Genomic DNA, 16,946 nt, shown 5'->3' on the forward strand with positions numbered 1-16,946 from the left:
CGTCCGAGCCAACTGCTCTGCTACCGATGTCTGAAAGTGGCCTGTTACTTTCGGTATGTAAATTAGATGTCGGTTTTTGTAACCTTTCCCCAAAACGTCCAATTGTATATATATATAGATTTATATGGTGAGCCAAAATTGCAGGGCTTGATATGGGACCCAAGTTCAAATATAAACAGACCCAATATTATATGTAACATGTATTCACATCATAGCTAGACATATCTACAATACTCTTATCTAACATACACAAAACTCAGTAGATTATACACTTCGTTTAGTCTTTGAATATAAAATATAGTTATATTCAAAGTTTTAGTATAGAAAATTAAATTATATTTTTCATGTAACCCAAAAAGGGTCACCCGTCCATTTATATATTAATTAAACTTGAACTTGAAATCTTAATGTATGGATTACTGGAGTGGAGTCGAAAATTAAATTCAAATTCAGAGCTATAAACTGCCTCGATCAATAAGATCTCCAGTATTTGACGATTCAGAGAAATAAAGGGGTAATCCTAAATCACTATTATTCTTGCAACTGGAACTGAACTGCAACTAACACGTACGTAATAATGATACCGCACAGCTACAACAGATCTATTAGCAAGGCTTCCGTAAATTGGCAGAATAAATTACCAAAGTTATTGTCTTTAATCCTATTACGAATAGACCCATTCCTGTAACGCCTGGTTTTTTAATGATTAAAAGCTTTATAAGGATCTCAATCTGCAAGAAAATATCAAGTTCTGATATAAATTTTATCAGTGTTCATACTTCGTCTATTTCTATCTTCGGTAACTTGCTGAGAGGGGCTTTGAACAAAAACGACAGTAGATCGTCATTCTGCAAATATATAAGCACTTTAGTAAATTGCAATATTCGATATCATTAGACGAAAACCGCTACGTATTCCCTGTTTTATACATTTTTAGCATAGACCAAATACATGGTTTATGTTTCTAGATACGTTTCTTCGGGTCCGTTAAGTGAACAGGGCATATGAATAGCACAAACGACGGATGTGCAAAAAATTCCAGGACTTTAGGACCATTCCCCTAGAAGTAGTTCAAAACGGCAAAAGTGGGTCCGGACGGACGGACAAAACGAAAACAATAGCACATTGTTTTTAACTCTTAAAAAATGCGCTAAAAAGTATTTCGCACACATGACAAAGTTGAACATAAACAGCAAATGTTTTGTTTCTAGATTTTTGCATGGTCAGTAGGTAATGCATTGCCTTAATCGTTTTATTTAAATCGATTTTTGTTATGATAAGAAGCAATGTAAAAAGGTTCATAAACTTACAACTCTGTGAAGATTTTCCATGACGGCAATAGCGCTGAAAACCAAAATTAGTGGTATATAAACCGGTAAAACCGTGACGCTTGGTTGAAAATGGATTTTTCCGAGAAGCAGCATAACCAGCACAAAAGTGTTAATTACGTTAATCGCCATAGATGTTAATAACCAAATAATAACGATTGGCCCAAAAATCTTATCTGCGGATTGCAAACACCGTCTTAAGTTGGTATAGAAAAGCACGAATTCTTTCGTTCTGTTATTAAGGGTCGTGTTTTTCAAGAAATACACTTTGAAGTTTTGTTGGTGGCTGTAAAAAATGGTGAAAAAAATTACTCCGGCGTATCTAAAGCAAAGTATCGTGATTGTGTCAATGATAAAACTGACTAGATCCATTATCACGAGAAGGGCATTTCTCTCTTCGGTGTTCGTAATGTAGATACCAAATATTGCGAAATGGCCGAAGAGCCAGGCCATTATCTGCAATCGTAGTCTTTCCACAGTGGATTTGGTCATTGTGACTTCCGCTGTTAGGTCATACCAGTCTTTGAGCCAATCGTTTATCGCCGCCACACATGCTCGTATGAGTTTTGTATAAAACAGGACTGTTAATGCTGTTATACAGGCCCTCAAATACGACAGGAAGTGCATGCATGTAAATGCCCACACGACTAGGTTCTCATTTTTACTGGTGACACTTAAAGAAACTCTTGCGTGGTAAATTGTGCCTATAAGCAATGTGATTGCAATAGCAAAGGAAGTGATAACTGATCTTATAGACCAATGGAAATCAGTTTTGGAGTACAAGTAGTTGTGGTCACACGATATAACAAAACATGGAATTCCAAAGAAACTTCCAACGTATACGAGGTCCTTCAGGATACACGGTATACAGTTTGCGACCACCATGGCAGTCGTGCGTACAATTTGTGGTACCTGCGTATGGCAATTGCGGTGCGAGTAAATAATTGATAAGTGAAAATCATTAGGTTTGTGTAGTAACGCATTAAGAAAATGATGTAAATATCTCAGTTAATTACGGTCATAAAGTAGGTATATGGACGCGGACGTGGCAATGATCATTTTCTCCTACTACTAACTATTGATTAAATCACCTTTGCACAAACAAACTGTTATGTTTATGTTTTATGCATAAATCAGATTCGAACTCCTTTTCGCCAGGGAGTTGATTTCACAAATGTATACCGTATGAGAGGAAAAACATTCCTGGCACCTAACAATGTGGCAACACCCGAATGGAGTGAAGCACAACACAGACCGTCTTCGTAACTAAGATACTTTTTCGTATATTTAGTGCCATAAGGGTTTGAATAGGGTGAGTTGGTGCAATGAGAACCAACGCGAGTGTCGCCCAGTTTGCGTTGGGATCGTTTTGTTATTTGTGAACGACACGGTTTACGCAGATAAGAATAGTAAATTGCGATTGGTAGAGAACGCGGCGGAGAGTACCGAGGTTGTGCGGGCACTGACGGAATTCCCGTTCCGTTTCTGTTTTTCTAGTGGGCGATCTAGGAATGGTATAAAAAGTACTTACCTGGGTACTAGTGAATTATCGGTCGAGCGGTTTACTTGTTTCTTAACCGAGGTGCCTTCGTTTTTTTTGTGTTTGTAAACATCCGCACGCAAACTTTAACCACGGGCGAGTTCAGGAAAAAGAACTTACCGAAATATTAGTTACCTACTGGTGTTTGTACGTCGGAGCGAGCACGAGTTTCTTTGGTGTTTTCTCCTCAATAAAAACTCGAGATGATGAACACTTATTGAGCGTTATGTTTAACAAAATGATAATAAAGAAACTAAAACAAATAAAAAATGAGTTTCTTCATAACTCAACTTTTCCGCACGAAAGCATTTTGTTGCGACCCACCACCTTCCCATGTTGTATTTACTTCTCATTTCGTTACTTTTCCACATGCGCGCGCAGCAGCTTTTTACATGTTCAACATAATCCATCGATTTCCTTTTATTAAAAGGTGCTACTATTAAAATTTCACCAAAATCCGGTCGTAATCAAGAAAGGAAAACTGCAGGAAAACCTAATTCGGAGTAGCCGGCAGAATGCTCGAAACTGATCTAAGCAAATTCCTATCTCTGCCACAGTTGAAAAATTCACCTCAACTCAGGTTCGAACACGCGACTTCCCGGCTGTGTAGCTCAACTTTCTACCACTGAGTCACACAGACGGTTGAGGAGTTAATGAAAGGGAAGATAGGTTTGGATTACGCTATTAATAAATGACTTTGGGAAAAGGCATTCCTGACTAGGGAATGCAATCCCGCAGCAGAATTTCGATCCTGGTATTTGCGGGATCCCGTAAAATTTTAAAAACATTCGGAAATAAGAAATTTTGTACAGTTAACGGAATATTCTCAAGAAAACACATTGTATTTCGCGGAAAGAATGCATCACATCCGCCGTCTTTTCTTGTCGCCGGTGAGTAACCTTTTATGGCCCCTCCATGTCTATCTGGATTTCGCGAATATTTGTTGCAATATTTCCATACAGCCACTTTACTACTCTTTTATAAACAATCGAGGAGTCCGATATATTGTCTACAAGAATAACGGTTCCTGCGTTTTAAAACAGTAGCAAAATAAGTCCGATTTGCGTACTCACTCGCCGTTTAACAAAGTTAATAACAGACACGGATTTGCGAGTAATTATTGCATGACCTGCAACAACAAAAATGTGCGAAATAATCAAATTCGCAGAGTTGCTAATGTATGGGGGTAAGCTTGGTCGATAAATTCTGCAATCACGCAAATCCCGCGGGATCCCGCTTCCATTTACGTACGGGATTAATCCCGCAAAAAGACTGCGGGATCCCGGTATTGCATTCCCTATTCCTGACAGTATACAATAAAAAGAACAGTCACTCAGTAGGTACCCGAGAAATTTCATTAGGTCACATTGATTGGGTAACTTGTTCCTATTGGGTATATTCAAACCCACAGTTGAAATTCGAGATCAACTTTACATGTTCTAACTATTCTGGTTATAGCATTTCCTATGCATGTGAATGTGAATATAACCAGAAATTGAGCAAACATTTACACCGAAAATGATAACTGTTTCAAACAATAATTTTCAATACTGGTGATCAATCTCAAAAACAGAAATTAAAAATTATTTAAAAAAACAGAAAAGGTTATATACACAATACAAAGAACATGAATAAATACAAATATTACTACTTGCGTTAAATAACACAAAACACAAAAAAAAACTGAAACTAAACGATGCTCTCTCGACGACAGCTCAAACCCAGATTGACGTAATATAAGTAGCGTTTCGCGATTTTGAAACGGCGCAAACAGCTTTTACCTTCTTTTAAAACGTCGCGCGGTTTCTACTTTTCAAAAATGCGCGCAACATCGTATGTAGGTTGTTTGTACGGGTGGAGCATCTCAACATTATAAACGAATAATCATGATTCAGTAACGCTACTCAAAACAAAGGCTTCAATAAACAGTTATCACCATTAAATGCAAAGTGTAAATAAACGTGTAGTGTACTTAACCCCCAGGTTCTACGCTAACTTCACACTACCAGAACACAGAAATAAAGTCAACCCGGCAAATAAATAAATAAGGATCCCGCTTAAATTTGAAAAGTGGCACGTGATCAAACATCTAAGGCAGGGCCCCTTACGTTAGTTGTAGACAACGCTTTAACCTGAAGCACAGTAGGGAAAGAACGTAAAATAAAACACTCAAATTGTGAAAAGTTTGTTTAATAATTATCGCAATTATTATTGATTGTCAAAGCTCGGAAATTTAAGTCGAAATAAATTAAATTGCAAAAATAAACTTTAAAAATGGTAGTTCACCGAAACAAAATAGAAATAGGCTGGAAAAAAAAGAAGTTACCAATAAGAAAAACCAGCCGTCAAATTAATATTAAATTGTGTAGTAAAATTAATTGTTTGTAATGATGGGAATGCGTAACATAAAATTATAACATCACAAAAAGTAGCATGTAGACTTCAATAGGTAACATATATAGGTTAAAAACAAGTTTTGGAAATTATGGGTCAGGCAAGCAGGTACCAAGATTATAAGAAAGGGTGAAATACACAGGATGTGACTCATCTTTGGCGCAATAAAGTCATTTTGTTGAGAGGAAGATGGAAAATTACATGGCCTTGTAAGTAAATTTAACTAAAAACAAGATATGTGGAAATTATTGAATCGCCACTCATTTATCGCACATAGATTCTAAACTGAAGAGCTTTGATTAGCGTAATCCCGCTCCTGCAAGATAGGTAACCCGCCCCTGGTTTCGGTGTTTCGAGCCTACAGTCGAATGTCGAAGACAATCGCGGAATTAGGTGTCGTAGCTCAATTTTGACTACAGTTTTACCACCCCCGTGACTGCTTCATTCACGGAGAAAATTGTTAGTAACAAACAACAAGTCAGTACATACATCAAACGAATCGGTAATTTTCACATATTGAAGTAAAATGATCAAAACTTATATGGATGTTACTTCAGGGACAAGACCAAGTAATCAACATTAATAAACATAAATTAAGCAAACATTACACCAAAAACGTAAACAATTACAAACAATAGCATAACGGTATCACATACGTGATTATGGATTGCGGTTAAACCAAGTAAATTTCAAAAACATACTTAGAATTGAAACACAAAAAATATAAAATGTGGCATACAAAAGACAAATACGATATATATAAATGCAAAAATTCCTACCTGCATTAAATAACACAAAATAACAACAAACATTTATGGAGCGACGTGTACATGACCGCCATTCAAGACAAGATGCCAAACGTAACCCCCTTCGTGCCTTTTAGATGGCACAGGCAGCTTTTTCCCACCTAGAAATTGCATGGTTGCCAACTCTCAAAAATGTATGTATCGTCGTAAGTTGTATATACAGGGTGGAACCTCTCAAACGTGTAAATAAATATAGAAAACGAGCTCCTGAGTACTGTAAATGCTGATCGATTAGGCTCAACTTTTTTCGAATTGTTTTTTATATGGCTAAAGCTATAATTACGCATATTGAATTTCATTCAATTCGGTTCATAACTCACAGAGATGTCAAACGGGCCTTCCTTATTTTTTGAGCTACATTGCCAATTCACGAACTCCGATCTACAAATTTGATAAAGAATCCACCTACAAAATTTCAATTGTAATCGGTCTATTCGTTACCGAGATATCGTGCTTACGGACGGACGGACAGATGCCGCAAACTTATAAAATCGCTAGGAGCTCGTTAATAATAACCAATTGTGACACGAAATTTGATTGATTGAGATTAATAATTAGTACGAGAAAGCATAAAATGATTTCTACCTGTAATTCCACTTAAAAAAACAAACTGGGAACCCGTTATGCCAGCACGTTACTTAAGGGCTAGATACATTACTCCACGCCGATTTTTTTTACCAAGCTTCCTACGCAAAAATCCCTGTTCTCGGCGCCTGCGCAGAACGGTTAAAGTCGAAGACTTCACGATTGCTGTATAAACCTTTTAATTGTGACCAGTGCAATTATGCAACTAACAATAAGGATAATTCGTCTAACCTCTAACGCATATTTCCAAGCTCTCTAAATGTGAACTGTGCAATTACACAAGAAAAAATAGCAGATATATACGACGTGAATCTTTATACACTCAATTCACTTTAAAATTAGTAGAATTTCACATAAAAACTTGCTAGCGAATAACTCTGTTTAGAAACCGCCGCCACGCCATCTGTAAATTACACCAGCGCCTCTAGTGCTAAACTGAATCGCGAATAGTCGAAGTTCTGTGGTAAGCTTGAGTTTAGAAATCAGTGAATCCCCGTCATTTCTCAAGAATGGGAATACCCGATTACCTCCTGCTACTATGATTCATTATTTTGAGATGCTGCTGTAAATATTGATAAGAGCCATTATTTGTTTAGACTTTGTCAATATTATTGCAGTTCATTCTAGAAAAATTACGGAATTTATTTTTTGCTTTAACTGTGTTATCTCTCTGGTTTTACCGATTTATCGTAGGTACCTTTACATCTACACCTAAAGGTTTTTTTAATCAGTGAAAAATGAAGATCATAGTAATATTGTGCCTTAATTTTCTTCTTGCGGCTGGAGTCATTCATGAGGTAAGCCATTACTTATAAAGTATTTAATATTCTTCCACTTATATAACACTTTAGAAGTTTTTTTTCGAAATGAACGCCGCTGCTGATCAATGATCTATCTTTCACTCGAGAAAGTGTAGCATTATCTTTTTTTCACTGTAATTCGGGAACACACCAAATAAACTTAATACGCACATTTGTACTTAATACTTAATGGAAAGAAACATGGTTATTGAACTCTGTGGGAGAATAAATTTTCATCGTTTGATATGCATACCGTGCCTAACCTAACCAAACTGAAGAGAGCTGCAAGCTGAAATTTGCTGCAGTCAGTAGCGTACATAAACACTTGCTGAGAGGGTTTTTCAAGTTGAACTTGTTTTTGAGTACCTACCTACTCGCAATAGCTTAGATCATATTGTTAATATGTGTGATCTAAGCAACTGAAGAGCATTGTATCTCTTTTAATTATATATTTTCTATACACGCTGTCCTTGTTTGGTTGTCTTATACTTGTGAAAGATAATAATTAATAAATTAATATACACTATGTTGCATACATTCAAACAGTCCTACGACTAATGGCGGATACCAGCTATATCTCCGAATTATCAGAAGAATTTCTTTTTTTTTTTAATAAAAGGGGCCAATTGTAAATGCAAATTTAGTACGTGCTTTATTTTAATTAATATTAATCAATTCATTATAATCACGCATATTTCATTCCCAAATTTATCAGTTCGATATCGATGTTAACACTGAACTAAACACAATTAAATTTGCTTATATAGCGGAATACGTCTAGATATCGTATTTTATAGAAAGAATTTTTTAAGGGTAAATATCGAGCAGCCGTCGTGGCTTACTCTCCGAACCTAACAGCTGAAGAACCTTTGGACCGATTGTACCAAAACGTTGGTAATTATCTAGACTATATAGACGAGGCCGGACTGCAGGTATACCTTCACTTTGCAACCCTTGGTATTTACCCTAAAATTATAGAAGTGCGATATAATTGTCTTCCCTGAGGATGGTTTAACAGGATGGTATGACGTAATCACATACGAGGAACGCGTTGAGATGTTCAGCACTGCGGTCCCTGAACCTTCATCGAACGTCAGTCCCTGTAAATCAAATGATGGGATTTATTCTAAGGTAAATGTGAGTACGTTTCGTACTGCTTTAAGTGGACAACTTCCAGGCGTTGAAGTCTTTCTCCTGCTCCGCTTTAAAAAATAGAATTTACGTCGTCGTAAATTTAGCCGAGCGGTTTTACGAAGAGAACACCAAGAAGACTGTCTATTACAACACCAACGTCGTGTTCGATCGAGATGGAGTGGTCGTGGCCAGGTAAACTTCCAGCACGTCAGTGCATTAAGCGCAACAGATCTGTTTAGGTTTCGAAAGATTAATTTATTGAACGAGATCTTCTTTCGTGCAGCGAATGAGAGCGTAACATTTAAAACTGATTTCGGCGTCACTTTTGGTATTTTCACTTGCTTTGACATCACCTTCCGTAATCCAGCGCTAACAACTCTGGAAGATCCCGAAGTTACCGACATCGTCTTTCCAGTCGCGTGGTTTTCTCATCTCCCATTCATTCAATGTATAGTAGTATACATCTCTTTTTTACTTCGCTGCATTACCCTATTTCAGCTTTGAGCATACACCACGGATACACTATTTCTACTGGAGTCAACATGCTGTCCGCCAATCTCCACGATCCGGCCTCTCGAAACGGTGGCACGGCGATTTATTTCGCAGGTGGCGATATTGCGAAGGTGTACCTAACAGGAAGCGAAGGTTCCAAGATGATCATTTCCGACGTACCGAAGGTGTCCAAAAGGAAACCTCCTCATCCTTGTCAGGTAAAATTAGGGATAAAGCCAGAACACGCTTTGCTTATCTCACTTCAGGTGATCAACATTTTGCCTAGTTCAAATGTTGAGCGGGTAGAAGACATAAATGGTTTCATAACGAGCACAGAGAATTTGGCCAATTACACTTGGAAAGCGGTAGATCTCACCCAGAAAGAAGTGCGCGAAACCGTATGCAGTGGTGGGAAATTTTGTTGCAACTTCGATATTTCACTGACCTCAACTCAGCCAACTAATTACGTTTACAAGTAAGAAATGATGTATGTGATCTATTTATTTATCGAAGTACTACGTATAGGATGGTGGCTTACCATGGTACCGTGCAATTGTCGGCAAACGATCGATTGGGAACACGAGCATGCGGATTGGTGGCGTGTACAAATGAAGACATAGCATCCTGTGGACACAGACTCGACGTACCGCCCAAAGGGGTGACCTTTGGAAGAATTGAAATAAAAGGGGTGTTCCAGGCTCAACATTCACATGATCAACCGGCGTCGTTGAAATATAATTTAAAACCTGTCAGTAACTACACTTTCTGCAGGCAGCAAGTTGGTGACGACCACGTGGAGGTCAGCGTTAGTACCGTTGACAAGCAGGATGCACTTTTAACTTTTGGTATTTACGGACGCGTCTTCAACAACGATGGAAAACCAGTTGGAGTTATAAATATAAAATGAGGCAAAACACCAGCTGCTCATCCTTTTTACTGTAAAAAAACCTCAAGTGTTCCTTACTTTGGAAAATCAACTTTCTCTAAATCAATACCTTATTTTGCTTATATTATTATTCAGCTTATTGAAATATAGCTAGGTACGCCACAGATAGCTGTGGCCATAGCCTAATATACTCTTATTAGGCCATGGCTGTGGCTACGCCCATGAATCTGAGACATGCGCAACAGTAAAAATGTAAAAGAATGTACTTACAATGAGAATGTAGAAATGAATACACGTGTTTTAGGTGTTAAAATTTATTTCGATACCTATTATCAAGAATAGAACCCCGCTATCCATTTTCCAATACAGCTGTGATGTATCACTAACGTTAAACTTAACGTGCAGGTTATCTGCTAAAAAAACGTTATTTTGGGTTATTTAGTATGGATACAATAACTTTTTCTACGCAGATAACCTCTGTAGTCAATCCGCCATATTGGAAAAAATAGGTAAAAGTTCTTATGAAATGCTGCTTTTGTAGTTGCAGTCTAACAAATTCTCGATAGTGGATATTCTTTGTAATGAAGAAAAGAACGTCGATACTTAAAACAAATTAAAAAGTAATCGTAAACGATTTACAAAAAGCGCATTTCCACTTACATTCATTTCCCATTTGTAAGATGCAACTTTTCTGTTAAAATCGTAAAAATCTGGCCACAAATATGAAAGATAGCGTTGCAAATGTGCAATCCATTTTTGACGTGCTACTTCAATTTCAGTTTATAAGAAGAATTTCATTTCAATGCTTTTCTAAATAAGAGAGTCGGAACTGCGCATGCGCAAATCTAAATTTTGAAACTAACGTTAGATTTTCCTTTGTTCCAAGCGCCTATGTATCAAATTTCATTTAAATGCTTCCATAAATAAAAAAGTTGGCACTGCGCATGCGCAAATAGTTATTTATGCAATGAGCGTATAAATGAGGCGTTTTATTGGTGAGTGAGATGTGTAGTCCAACAGACAGACGACAGACAGCAATACAAAATTATAAAGTATAAACGATCTCTAGGAATAAACGGCAAAAGTGTAAAGTAGTTAAAGGGCCACCTGAGCCAGACAGTCACATGTCGCGCCAGGCGAAAGTGAGGTTTGCGCGCACGTGTACGAGACGTATAGCTATTTTTAGCTTTTAGTTGGTGAGATTTGGTATCGCTATTTTGGACATCTAACCTCGCGCAATTTGGCTGTAGGGAATTTTGATGGCTTTTAGGCACACCGAAATTTGGGTGGCCTATTTTTTCTGGATCCAGCTTTCGAAGGTCGGATCCAGCGTAGGAAGAAGCTTACGTCAGTTTTTGATGTGTTGAATACGGCCGTTACTTTACCCGAATTCTCCATTAATTTGGCTGGAAGAAAAAAAAAAGCACTTGAATCTCACAATCATTTGCGATACGATGTTTAGAAAAATCAGGTGTACGTCGCAAACTCGCTACCTTCTTTCTCCCATTAACTGTAAAAATAGACTTTTGCAATAATTCCTTTTAGTTGCATCTTGTGCGCCGTAAGTGACAGATGTATGTAATGCAAGTGCATTTGCATTTATTTTACACTTACCTAAGCATCGCATCGAAGTTACCTACTGATTTATATTAGGCACATTTGATGATTCTTATTGCTACTAATTGTTCAAATCTTTAAAACCCTAGTACAAGTACCCTTATTACGAAAATCGACACAATTGAGATAAGTATTGCATCATCTTTTATTATACCACGTGATCACTAGTATTACATAAAAGTGCATTCCCAACATTCCATTTCATCAGTATGCATCCAGAGTGTTCTCATTGTGGGTATAATTAAAATTGCGATTGGTTTGTTTGGAAAGTAGCAACTATACCTTCAAATGTGGCCGGTGCAAATAATATAAGTTGAATTTTTCAAAAATTAAGAACTCTTCTATAACGTCGTATTACCTCTCAATTATATCTACGGAAACAATGCTATTTCAGCGCTGTTAATAAAACACAGGTGGTCATCCGTTTTCTCTCATCATAAAAAGAAAATTTTCAACGACTTCTGTCAGTAACGCGTTGAACGCCGAGTGTGAAGGACGTAATAATCCGCATTGTTGTTAAATTTTGTTCCAAAAGAATATTAAGGTGTTCCATTTCATTATTATTTCTTAGCGTCTTGGCCATAGGAAAAGGGCGATTGAAGCACGAATAATTTTGTTATAACAGATCAGGTGGGGAGAAGAAAAGAAATCAATCGGTCCATTTTCTTATTTCCTTTGTCTAAGAGTAATACCTAACCGGGTTTATCCGTTTTGCATCCTTTTAGCAAACTCACTTTATTAGGCACATACCTTTACTATAGGTACCTATACAGAAAATACAACTATGGCTAAGTTTATAATTGAAAGGGAGTTTGTAAAGAACGTTAAACGATTTGGTTTAAGAGGGCGATCTATTCAATTTAGATTAAAACAAATACCTCCTAACGAAAACAGTCTATTATGGATTAAGGGCGCGATTCGGGAGATAGTTAGGTACGCCTGCGATAAGATTTCTGCTGAAGATATGATAGGGTTTACCTTTTGTTCCAAAAAATTTTCGCGCGGAGAGGGATATTTGAAGTTTCAACGTGCCGATTCAGTGCATTTTGATGATATATGGGAACTAATTTCCTCTATCTACCAATCAAATTCCGTGGGGTTGAGTACAGATACGTTTTGTTTGGAAGTGACCATTGTTCGTCCTCCATTAGGTAGAGGAAGAATGGCTAATAATAAATATAGCAGTTTCGAGGAGGAATGCGCTGCGAGACAAGGGATTGTTTGTATTAAAAATGTAGATAATTTATGTTTACCGAGAGCTCTTGTTGTTGCTATAGCTAAAGCAACCGGTGATCCTGACTACCATAATATACGCAAGGACAGAGCGCAAATTCAATACCAAAAAGCAAAACTGTTAATGCAAGAAGCTGAAGTTGAAATAGGAGCAAATGGGGCAGGTTTACTTGAATTACAAAAATTTCAATCGCATCTGAGTAATTTTAAAATTGTAGTTTACAATTACGGGACGAAGTGGCGCGATATACTTTTTGAAGGTGATTCTGACGCATCCCTAAAAATTAATTTACTGTATTGTAATAATCATTACAATGTAATAGCCTCACTCACATCTGCTTTTGTGTGTCGCTATTTTTGTGATAAGTGTCACGTGGGATATAACAATAAATTCGGTCACAGTTGCATTGGTGTTTGTTCCTCTTGCAAACATGCTCCACCCTGTGATCGCGAACAACACATAAAATGCCCCAACTGCAGTAGATATTTTGTTTCTAAAACTTGTTTCAATAAACACAAAGAACTAGCCCCTAAAGAACTTAAAACGGTATGTGAAAAATTGTTTAAGTGTAAAACTTGTTATAAAACAATCCGAGAAGGAATGGAACACACTTGTAACTCGTATTACTGTAAAACCTGCAAGAAAAACCGACCAGATGATCATCTTTGTTATATGCCTGTTGACAGTATCACCCCAAATTTAAGAGATTTTTTATTTATTTTCTACGACCTTGAATGCACTCAAAATAAAAGATTTAGCGACTTTCAAACTTTACACGAACCAAATTTATGTGTTTTTAATCAAAGGTGTGAGATTTGCTTAAATGAACCGCTTGAAAAAATTATTTGTACCAACTGTGCCGTAAGACAGCAGATCTTAAAATTTTCCGATGTTATTGAGAGGCTCGTTTATTATATTTTAGAGATTAGGAAAAGATTCAAACATGTAATTGTTTTGGCTCATAATGGGCAAGCATATGATCATCAATTTATTTTAAATTATATTTTAACAAAAACTGAATTGAAACCCGAATTGATTATGCGTGGGTCTAAAATTATTTCTATGTATATCGATAATGTAACATTTTTGGATTCCTTGAACTATTTTCCAATGGCTCTATCGAAATTACCTAAAGCATTTGGTTTGAATGATAATTTTCGAAAGGGTTATTTCCCTTATCACTTTAATACCCTTGAAAATCAGTATTATACAGGACCTTATCCCGATATTCAGTACTATGGGCCGGACACAATGATGCCGGAAGATAGAGAAAAATTCATTCTTTGGTATAATGAAAACAAAGACAAAGTCTTTGATATGCAAAAAGAAATTGTATCGTACTGCGTATCAGACGTGAATATTCTAACAACGGCTTGTTTAAAATTCAGAGATTTATTAATTCAAGCCGGTAATATCTGTCCATTTTCGGAAGCCTGCACGATTGCCAGTTCATGTAATAAATTGTTTCGCCGAAATTTTTTGAAAGCTGATACCATTGGTCTAATTCCGAGAAATGGCTATCGTTATCGGGATAATCAATCAAAAATAGCAATTGAGTGGTTAATATGGGAGGAAAAAGTCAGAGAAATTAACATCTTGCACGCCGCCAAAGGGAAAGAAATCGTATTAGATGGTTTACCGGTCGATGGGTTTTGTGCTGAAACAAATCAGGTATTTGAAATGATGGGGTGTTTCTACCATGGCTGCGTGAAATGTTTTAAAAACGATCGCGACAAACCTGTATACAATAACAGCGGAGAAACAATGAATTTAAGATATGAAAATACTCGCTCCAAGATAACTCGTTTAAATGAATTAGGGTACGAGGTCATAATGAAGTGGGAATGTGAATTTAAGCAAGATAAAACCCAGGACATTGCTAAGTATGTATTTGAACACCCGCTCATCAATTTCACCCCGTTAAATGTGAGAGATAGCTTTTATGGTGGACGAACTGGAAACATCAAGTCCTACTACAACGTGAAAGAAGGGGAGAAAATAAAGTATATTGATATCTGCTCGTTGTACCCCTGGGTTTGTAAATATGGGAAATTCCCGATCGGACATCCTAAAGTGATCATAGGGGACGACTGCTTAAATCTCGATATTTCCAAAATAGACGCTATCATTAAATGTAAGGTACTACCTCCACAAAATCTATTTCACCCCGTACTTCCGATAAAATTAAATAAAAAATTAATGTTCCCTTTGTGTCTGACGTGTGCCAAAAGTTTCAATCAAGAGGAATGCTGTCACGATGTAGAGGATAGGGCCATTGTGGGCACTTGGGTTTCGGATGAACTTGTGAAAGCTTTAGAAAAGGGGTATGAAATTTTAAAAATTTACGAAGTTTGGGATTATAGAACCGAACAATATAATGGGAAATCAGGGGGATTATTCACAGAAATGATGAACACATTTATTAAAATTAAACAAGAAGCAAGTGGGTGGCCCGCAAATTGTAAAACGTACGAACAAAAAATCGCATATATCGATAAATTTTTGGAAAAAGAAGGGATACGTTTGGATTTTGACAATATTGTTAGTAACCCAGGTTTACGATCACTGGCAAAACTTATTTTAAACTCATTTTTTGGTAAATTTGGACAACGCGAAAATCAACCAAAAACAAAAATTATTAAACAGTCAGCTGATCTGTATTCGCTATTGCTTGATCCGGCAGTTGAAGTTATTGGAATTTTGGCAATTAACGAGGAAACTTTAGTAGTAAATTATCAATACAAAGAAGAGTCATATAGCGCTTTAAGTACTGTTAATGTTTCAATTGCAGCATATGTCACTACGCAAGCCCGTTTAAAATTGTACTCATACATGGAAAAGCTGGGGGAACGGGTACTGTATTTTGATACGGATAGCATCATCTACATCTCACGAGAAGGTGAATATGAACCCGAAACGGGTAACTATCTTGGCGATATGACCAACGAACTGGAGGTTTACGGTCCTGAAAGTTATATCACCGAATTTGCATCAGGCGGACCAAAAAATTATGGTTTTGCGGTTTATTCTCCTACGCAAGATAAACACTTTCAATCGTGTAAGGTCAAAGGGATATCTATTAATCATGAAGTATCAAAATCGGTAAATTTCGAAACAATGAAGAATATGATAATTTACGAAGAGCCTCCACAAAAGATATTGTACAAGAATTTTGAAAGAACCGTAGATCATCAAGTGTTAACTGTTGAAAAAGAGAAGATATTTCGTCCTAATTTATTGAAAAGACGTTTCAGCAAGTACGATTCATATCCTTACGGGTTTAAAAAAGTTAAAAAAGGGGAGGGTGAAGAGGAAAAAACCTCAAAAATCGACATCGTCGAGTAACAACGAATCAGTCATCTCCAGGAATAATGAATGAAAACATCGTCGAATGATGATCAGATCTTGGATAATAGTTTGTACTTAGCATATACTACATTCCTAGTAAATCGATAGGTGTTAAGACTTATTATGTTACCTAAATACCGTTAATTGTATTATGTGTTATAAGAGATATAAAATAAAAGAGAATCAACACGTGAGCGTATATTTTCTTTACATCATGAACAGTTGGGAACCTCGGCGAATTGTTGGTAAGTAACAAGAGAGTTAGCATATTTCTTTTTTTTTTTGCATAAAGCGGAGTTGATGTAACCTCCTACCATCACGAGAAGCTTAAAATCATCTTTAGGAAGTTACACACATGACCGCTATACGCGTGACAATAACTTAGTAGAAACAAGTCATTAAACAGTGTACAAACGCGAATGGCTAAAGCTATTTTTATACGTTTAATTCAAATGGATTCGCATATGCGCAAACCCATTTTTAAGGTGTGCCCAAACGTAGCTTTTGAAATGATCTTAGGATTTACTTTTATTGTCCATATCTGTTATTAATTTTTCAAACGCGTTTATAATAAGAAATTTCAATTGCCTCTGTGCAGATACGGATGCCTTGCCATTTAAATTCTTTCTTTTTCGTCTAACCTTTACGTTAGTAACAATTAAACAAGCAAATATCAAGTGGAGTAGTTCGGGAGCCTTTGTGACTCAGACAGACATCAAGAGCACAAAAGTGCGCTTTTTTATCTTTTGAAAGTGAAAAGCGCACTAAAAATCACTCTTCGT

General features: G+C 36.8%; 3 protein-coding genes across 4 annotated transcripts; 2 read left to right on the forward strand and 1 right to left on the reverse strand.

The window, feature by feature from the left end:
• Positions 1–369: 369 nt before the first annotated feature.
• On the reverse strand, positions 370–2,947 carry LOC116166486. 2 transcript variants are annotated; one of them, XM_031481446.1, is made up of 3 exons: positions 780–2,947; positions 642–731; positions 370–591 (listed from the first exon to the last, which is right to left on the reverse strand). In XM_031481446.1, exon 1 carries the CDS (start codon positions 2,211–2,213, stop codon positions 1,299–1,301), a length of 915 nt encoding a protein of 304 aa, XP_031337306.1. In that variant the 5' UTR covers positions 2,214–2,947; the 3' UTR covers positions 370–591; positions 642–731; positions 780–1,298. The 2 variants fall into 2 exon arrangements, with proteins under 2 accessions (XP_031337306.1, XP_031337305.1); XM_031481445.1 differs by having other exon boundaries at positions 642–2,947.
• Positions 2,948–7,172: 4,225 nt separating this feature from the next.
• LOC116166480 (vanin-like protein 2) lies at positions 7,173–10,282 on the forward strand. The gene is made up of 8 exons (XM_031481433.1): positions 7,173–7,450; positions 8,266–8,385; positions 8,432–8,584; positions 8,631–8,779; positions 8,827–9,035; positions 9,086–9,297; positions 9,346–9,554; positions 9,605–10,282. The coding sequence occupies exons 1-8, from the start codon at positions 7,391–7,393 to the stop codon at positions 9,984–9,986; spliced, it is 1,494 nt and encodes a 497-aa protein (XP_031337293.1). The 5' UTR covers positions 7,173–7,390; the 3' UTR covers positions 9,987–10,282.
• A 3,785-nt stretch (positions 10,283–14,067) lies between these two features.
• LOC116166444 (DNA polymerase-like) lies at positions 14,068–16,161 on the forward strand. Its single transcript, XM_031481394.1, has one exon. The coding sequence runs from the start codon at positions 14,068–14,070 to the stop codon at positions 16,159–16,161; it is 2,094 nt and encodes a 697-aa protein (XP_031337254.1).
• The last annotated feature ends 785 nt before the right edge of the window (positions 16,162–16,946 follow it).

The sequence above is a fragment of the Photinus pyralis genome, unplaced genomic scaffold, assembly GCF_008802855.1.
Source record: "Photinus pyralis isolate 1611_PpyrPB1 unplaced genomic scaffold, Ppyr1.3 Ppyr1.4_LG3b, whole genome shotgun sequence".
NCBI lineage: Eukaryota > Metazoa > Arthropoda > Insecta > Coleoptera > Lampyridae > Photinus > Photinus pyralis.

Excerpts from the sequence above, each read along its gene's own strand:
- LOC116166486 (XM_031481446.1), bottom strand. The coding sequence starts at position 2,213 with ATGGTGGTCGCAAACTGTATACCGTGTATCCTGAAGGACCTCGTATAC.
- LOC116166480 (XM_031481433.1), top strand. The coding sequence starts at position 7,391 with ATGAAGATCATAGTAATATTGTGCCTTAATTTTCTTCTTGCGGCTGGA. Across the intron at positions 8,386-8,431 it reads TAGACGAGGCCGGACTGCAG|AAGTGCGATATAATTGTCTT; the intron begins GTATACCTTCAC and ends CTAAAATTATAG. Across the intron at positions 9,555-9,604 it reads CCAACTAATTACGTTTACAA|GATGGTGGCTTACCATGGTA; the intron begins GTAAGAAATGAT and ends TACTACGTATAG.
- LOC116166444 (XM_031481394.1), top strand. The coding sequence starts at position 14,068 with ATGATGCCGGAAGATAGAGAAAAATTCATTCTTTGGTATAATGAAAAC.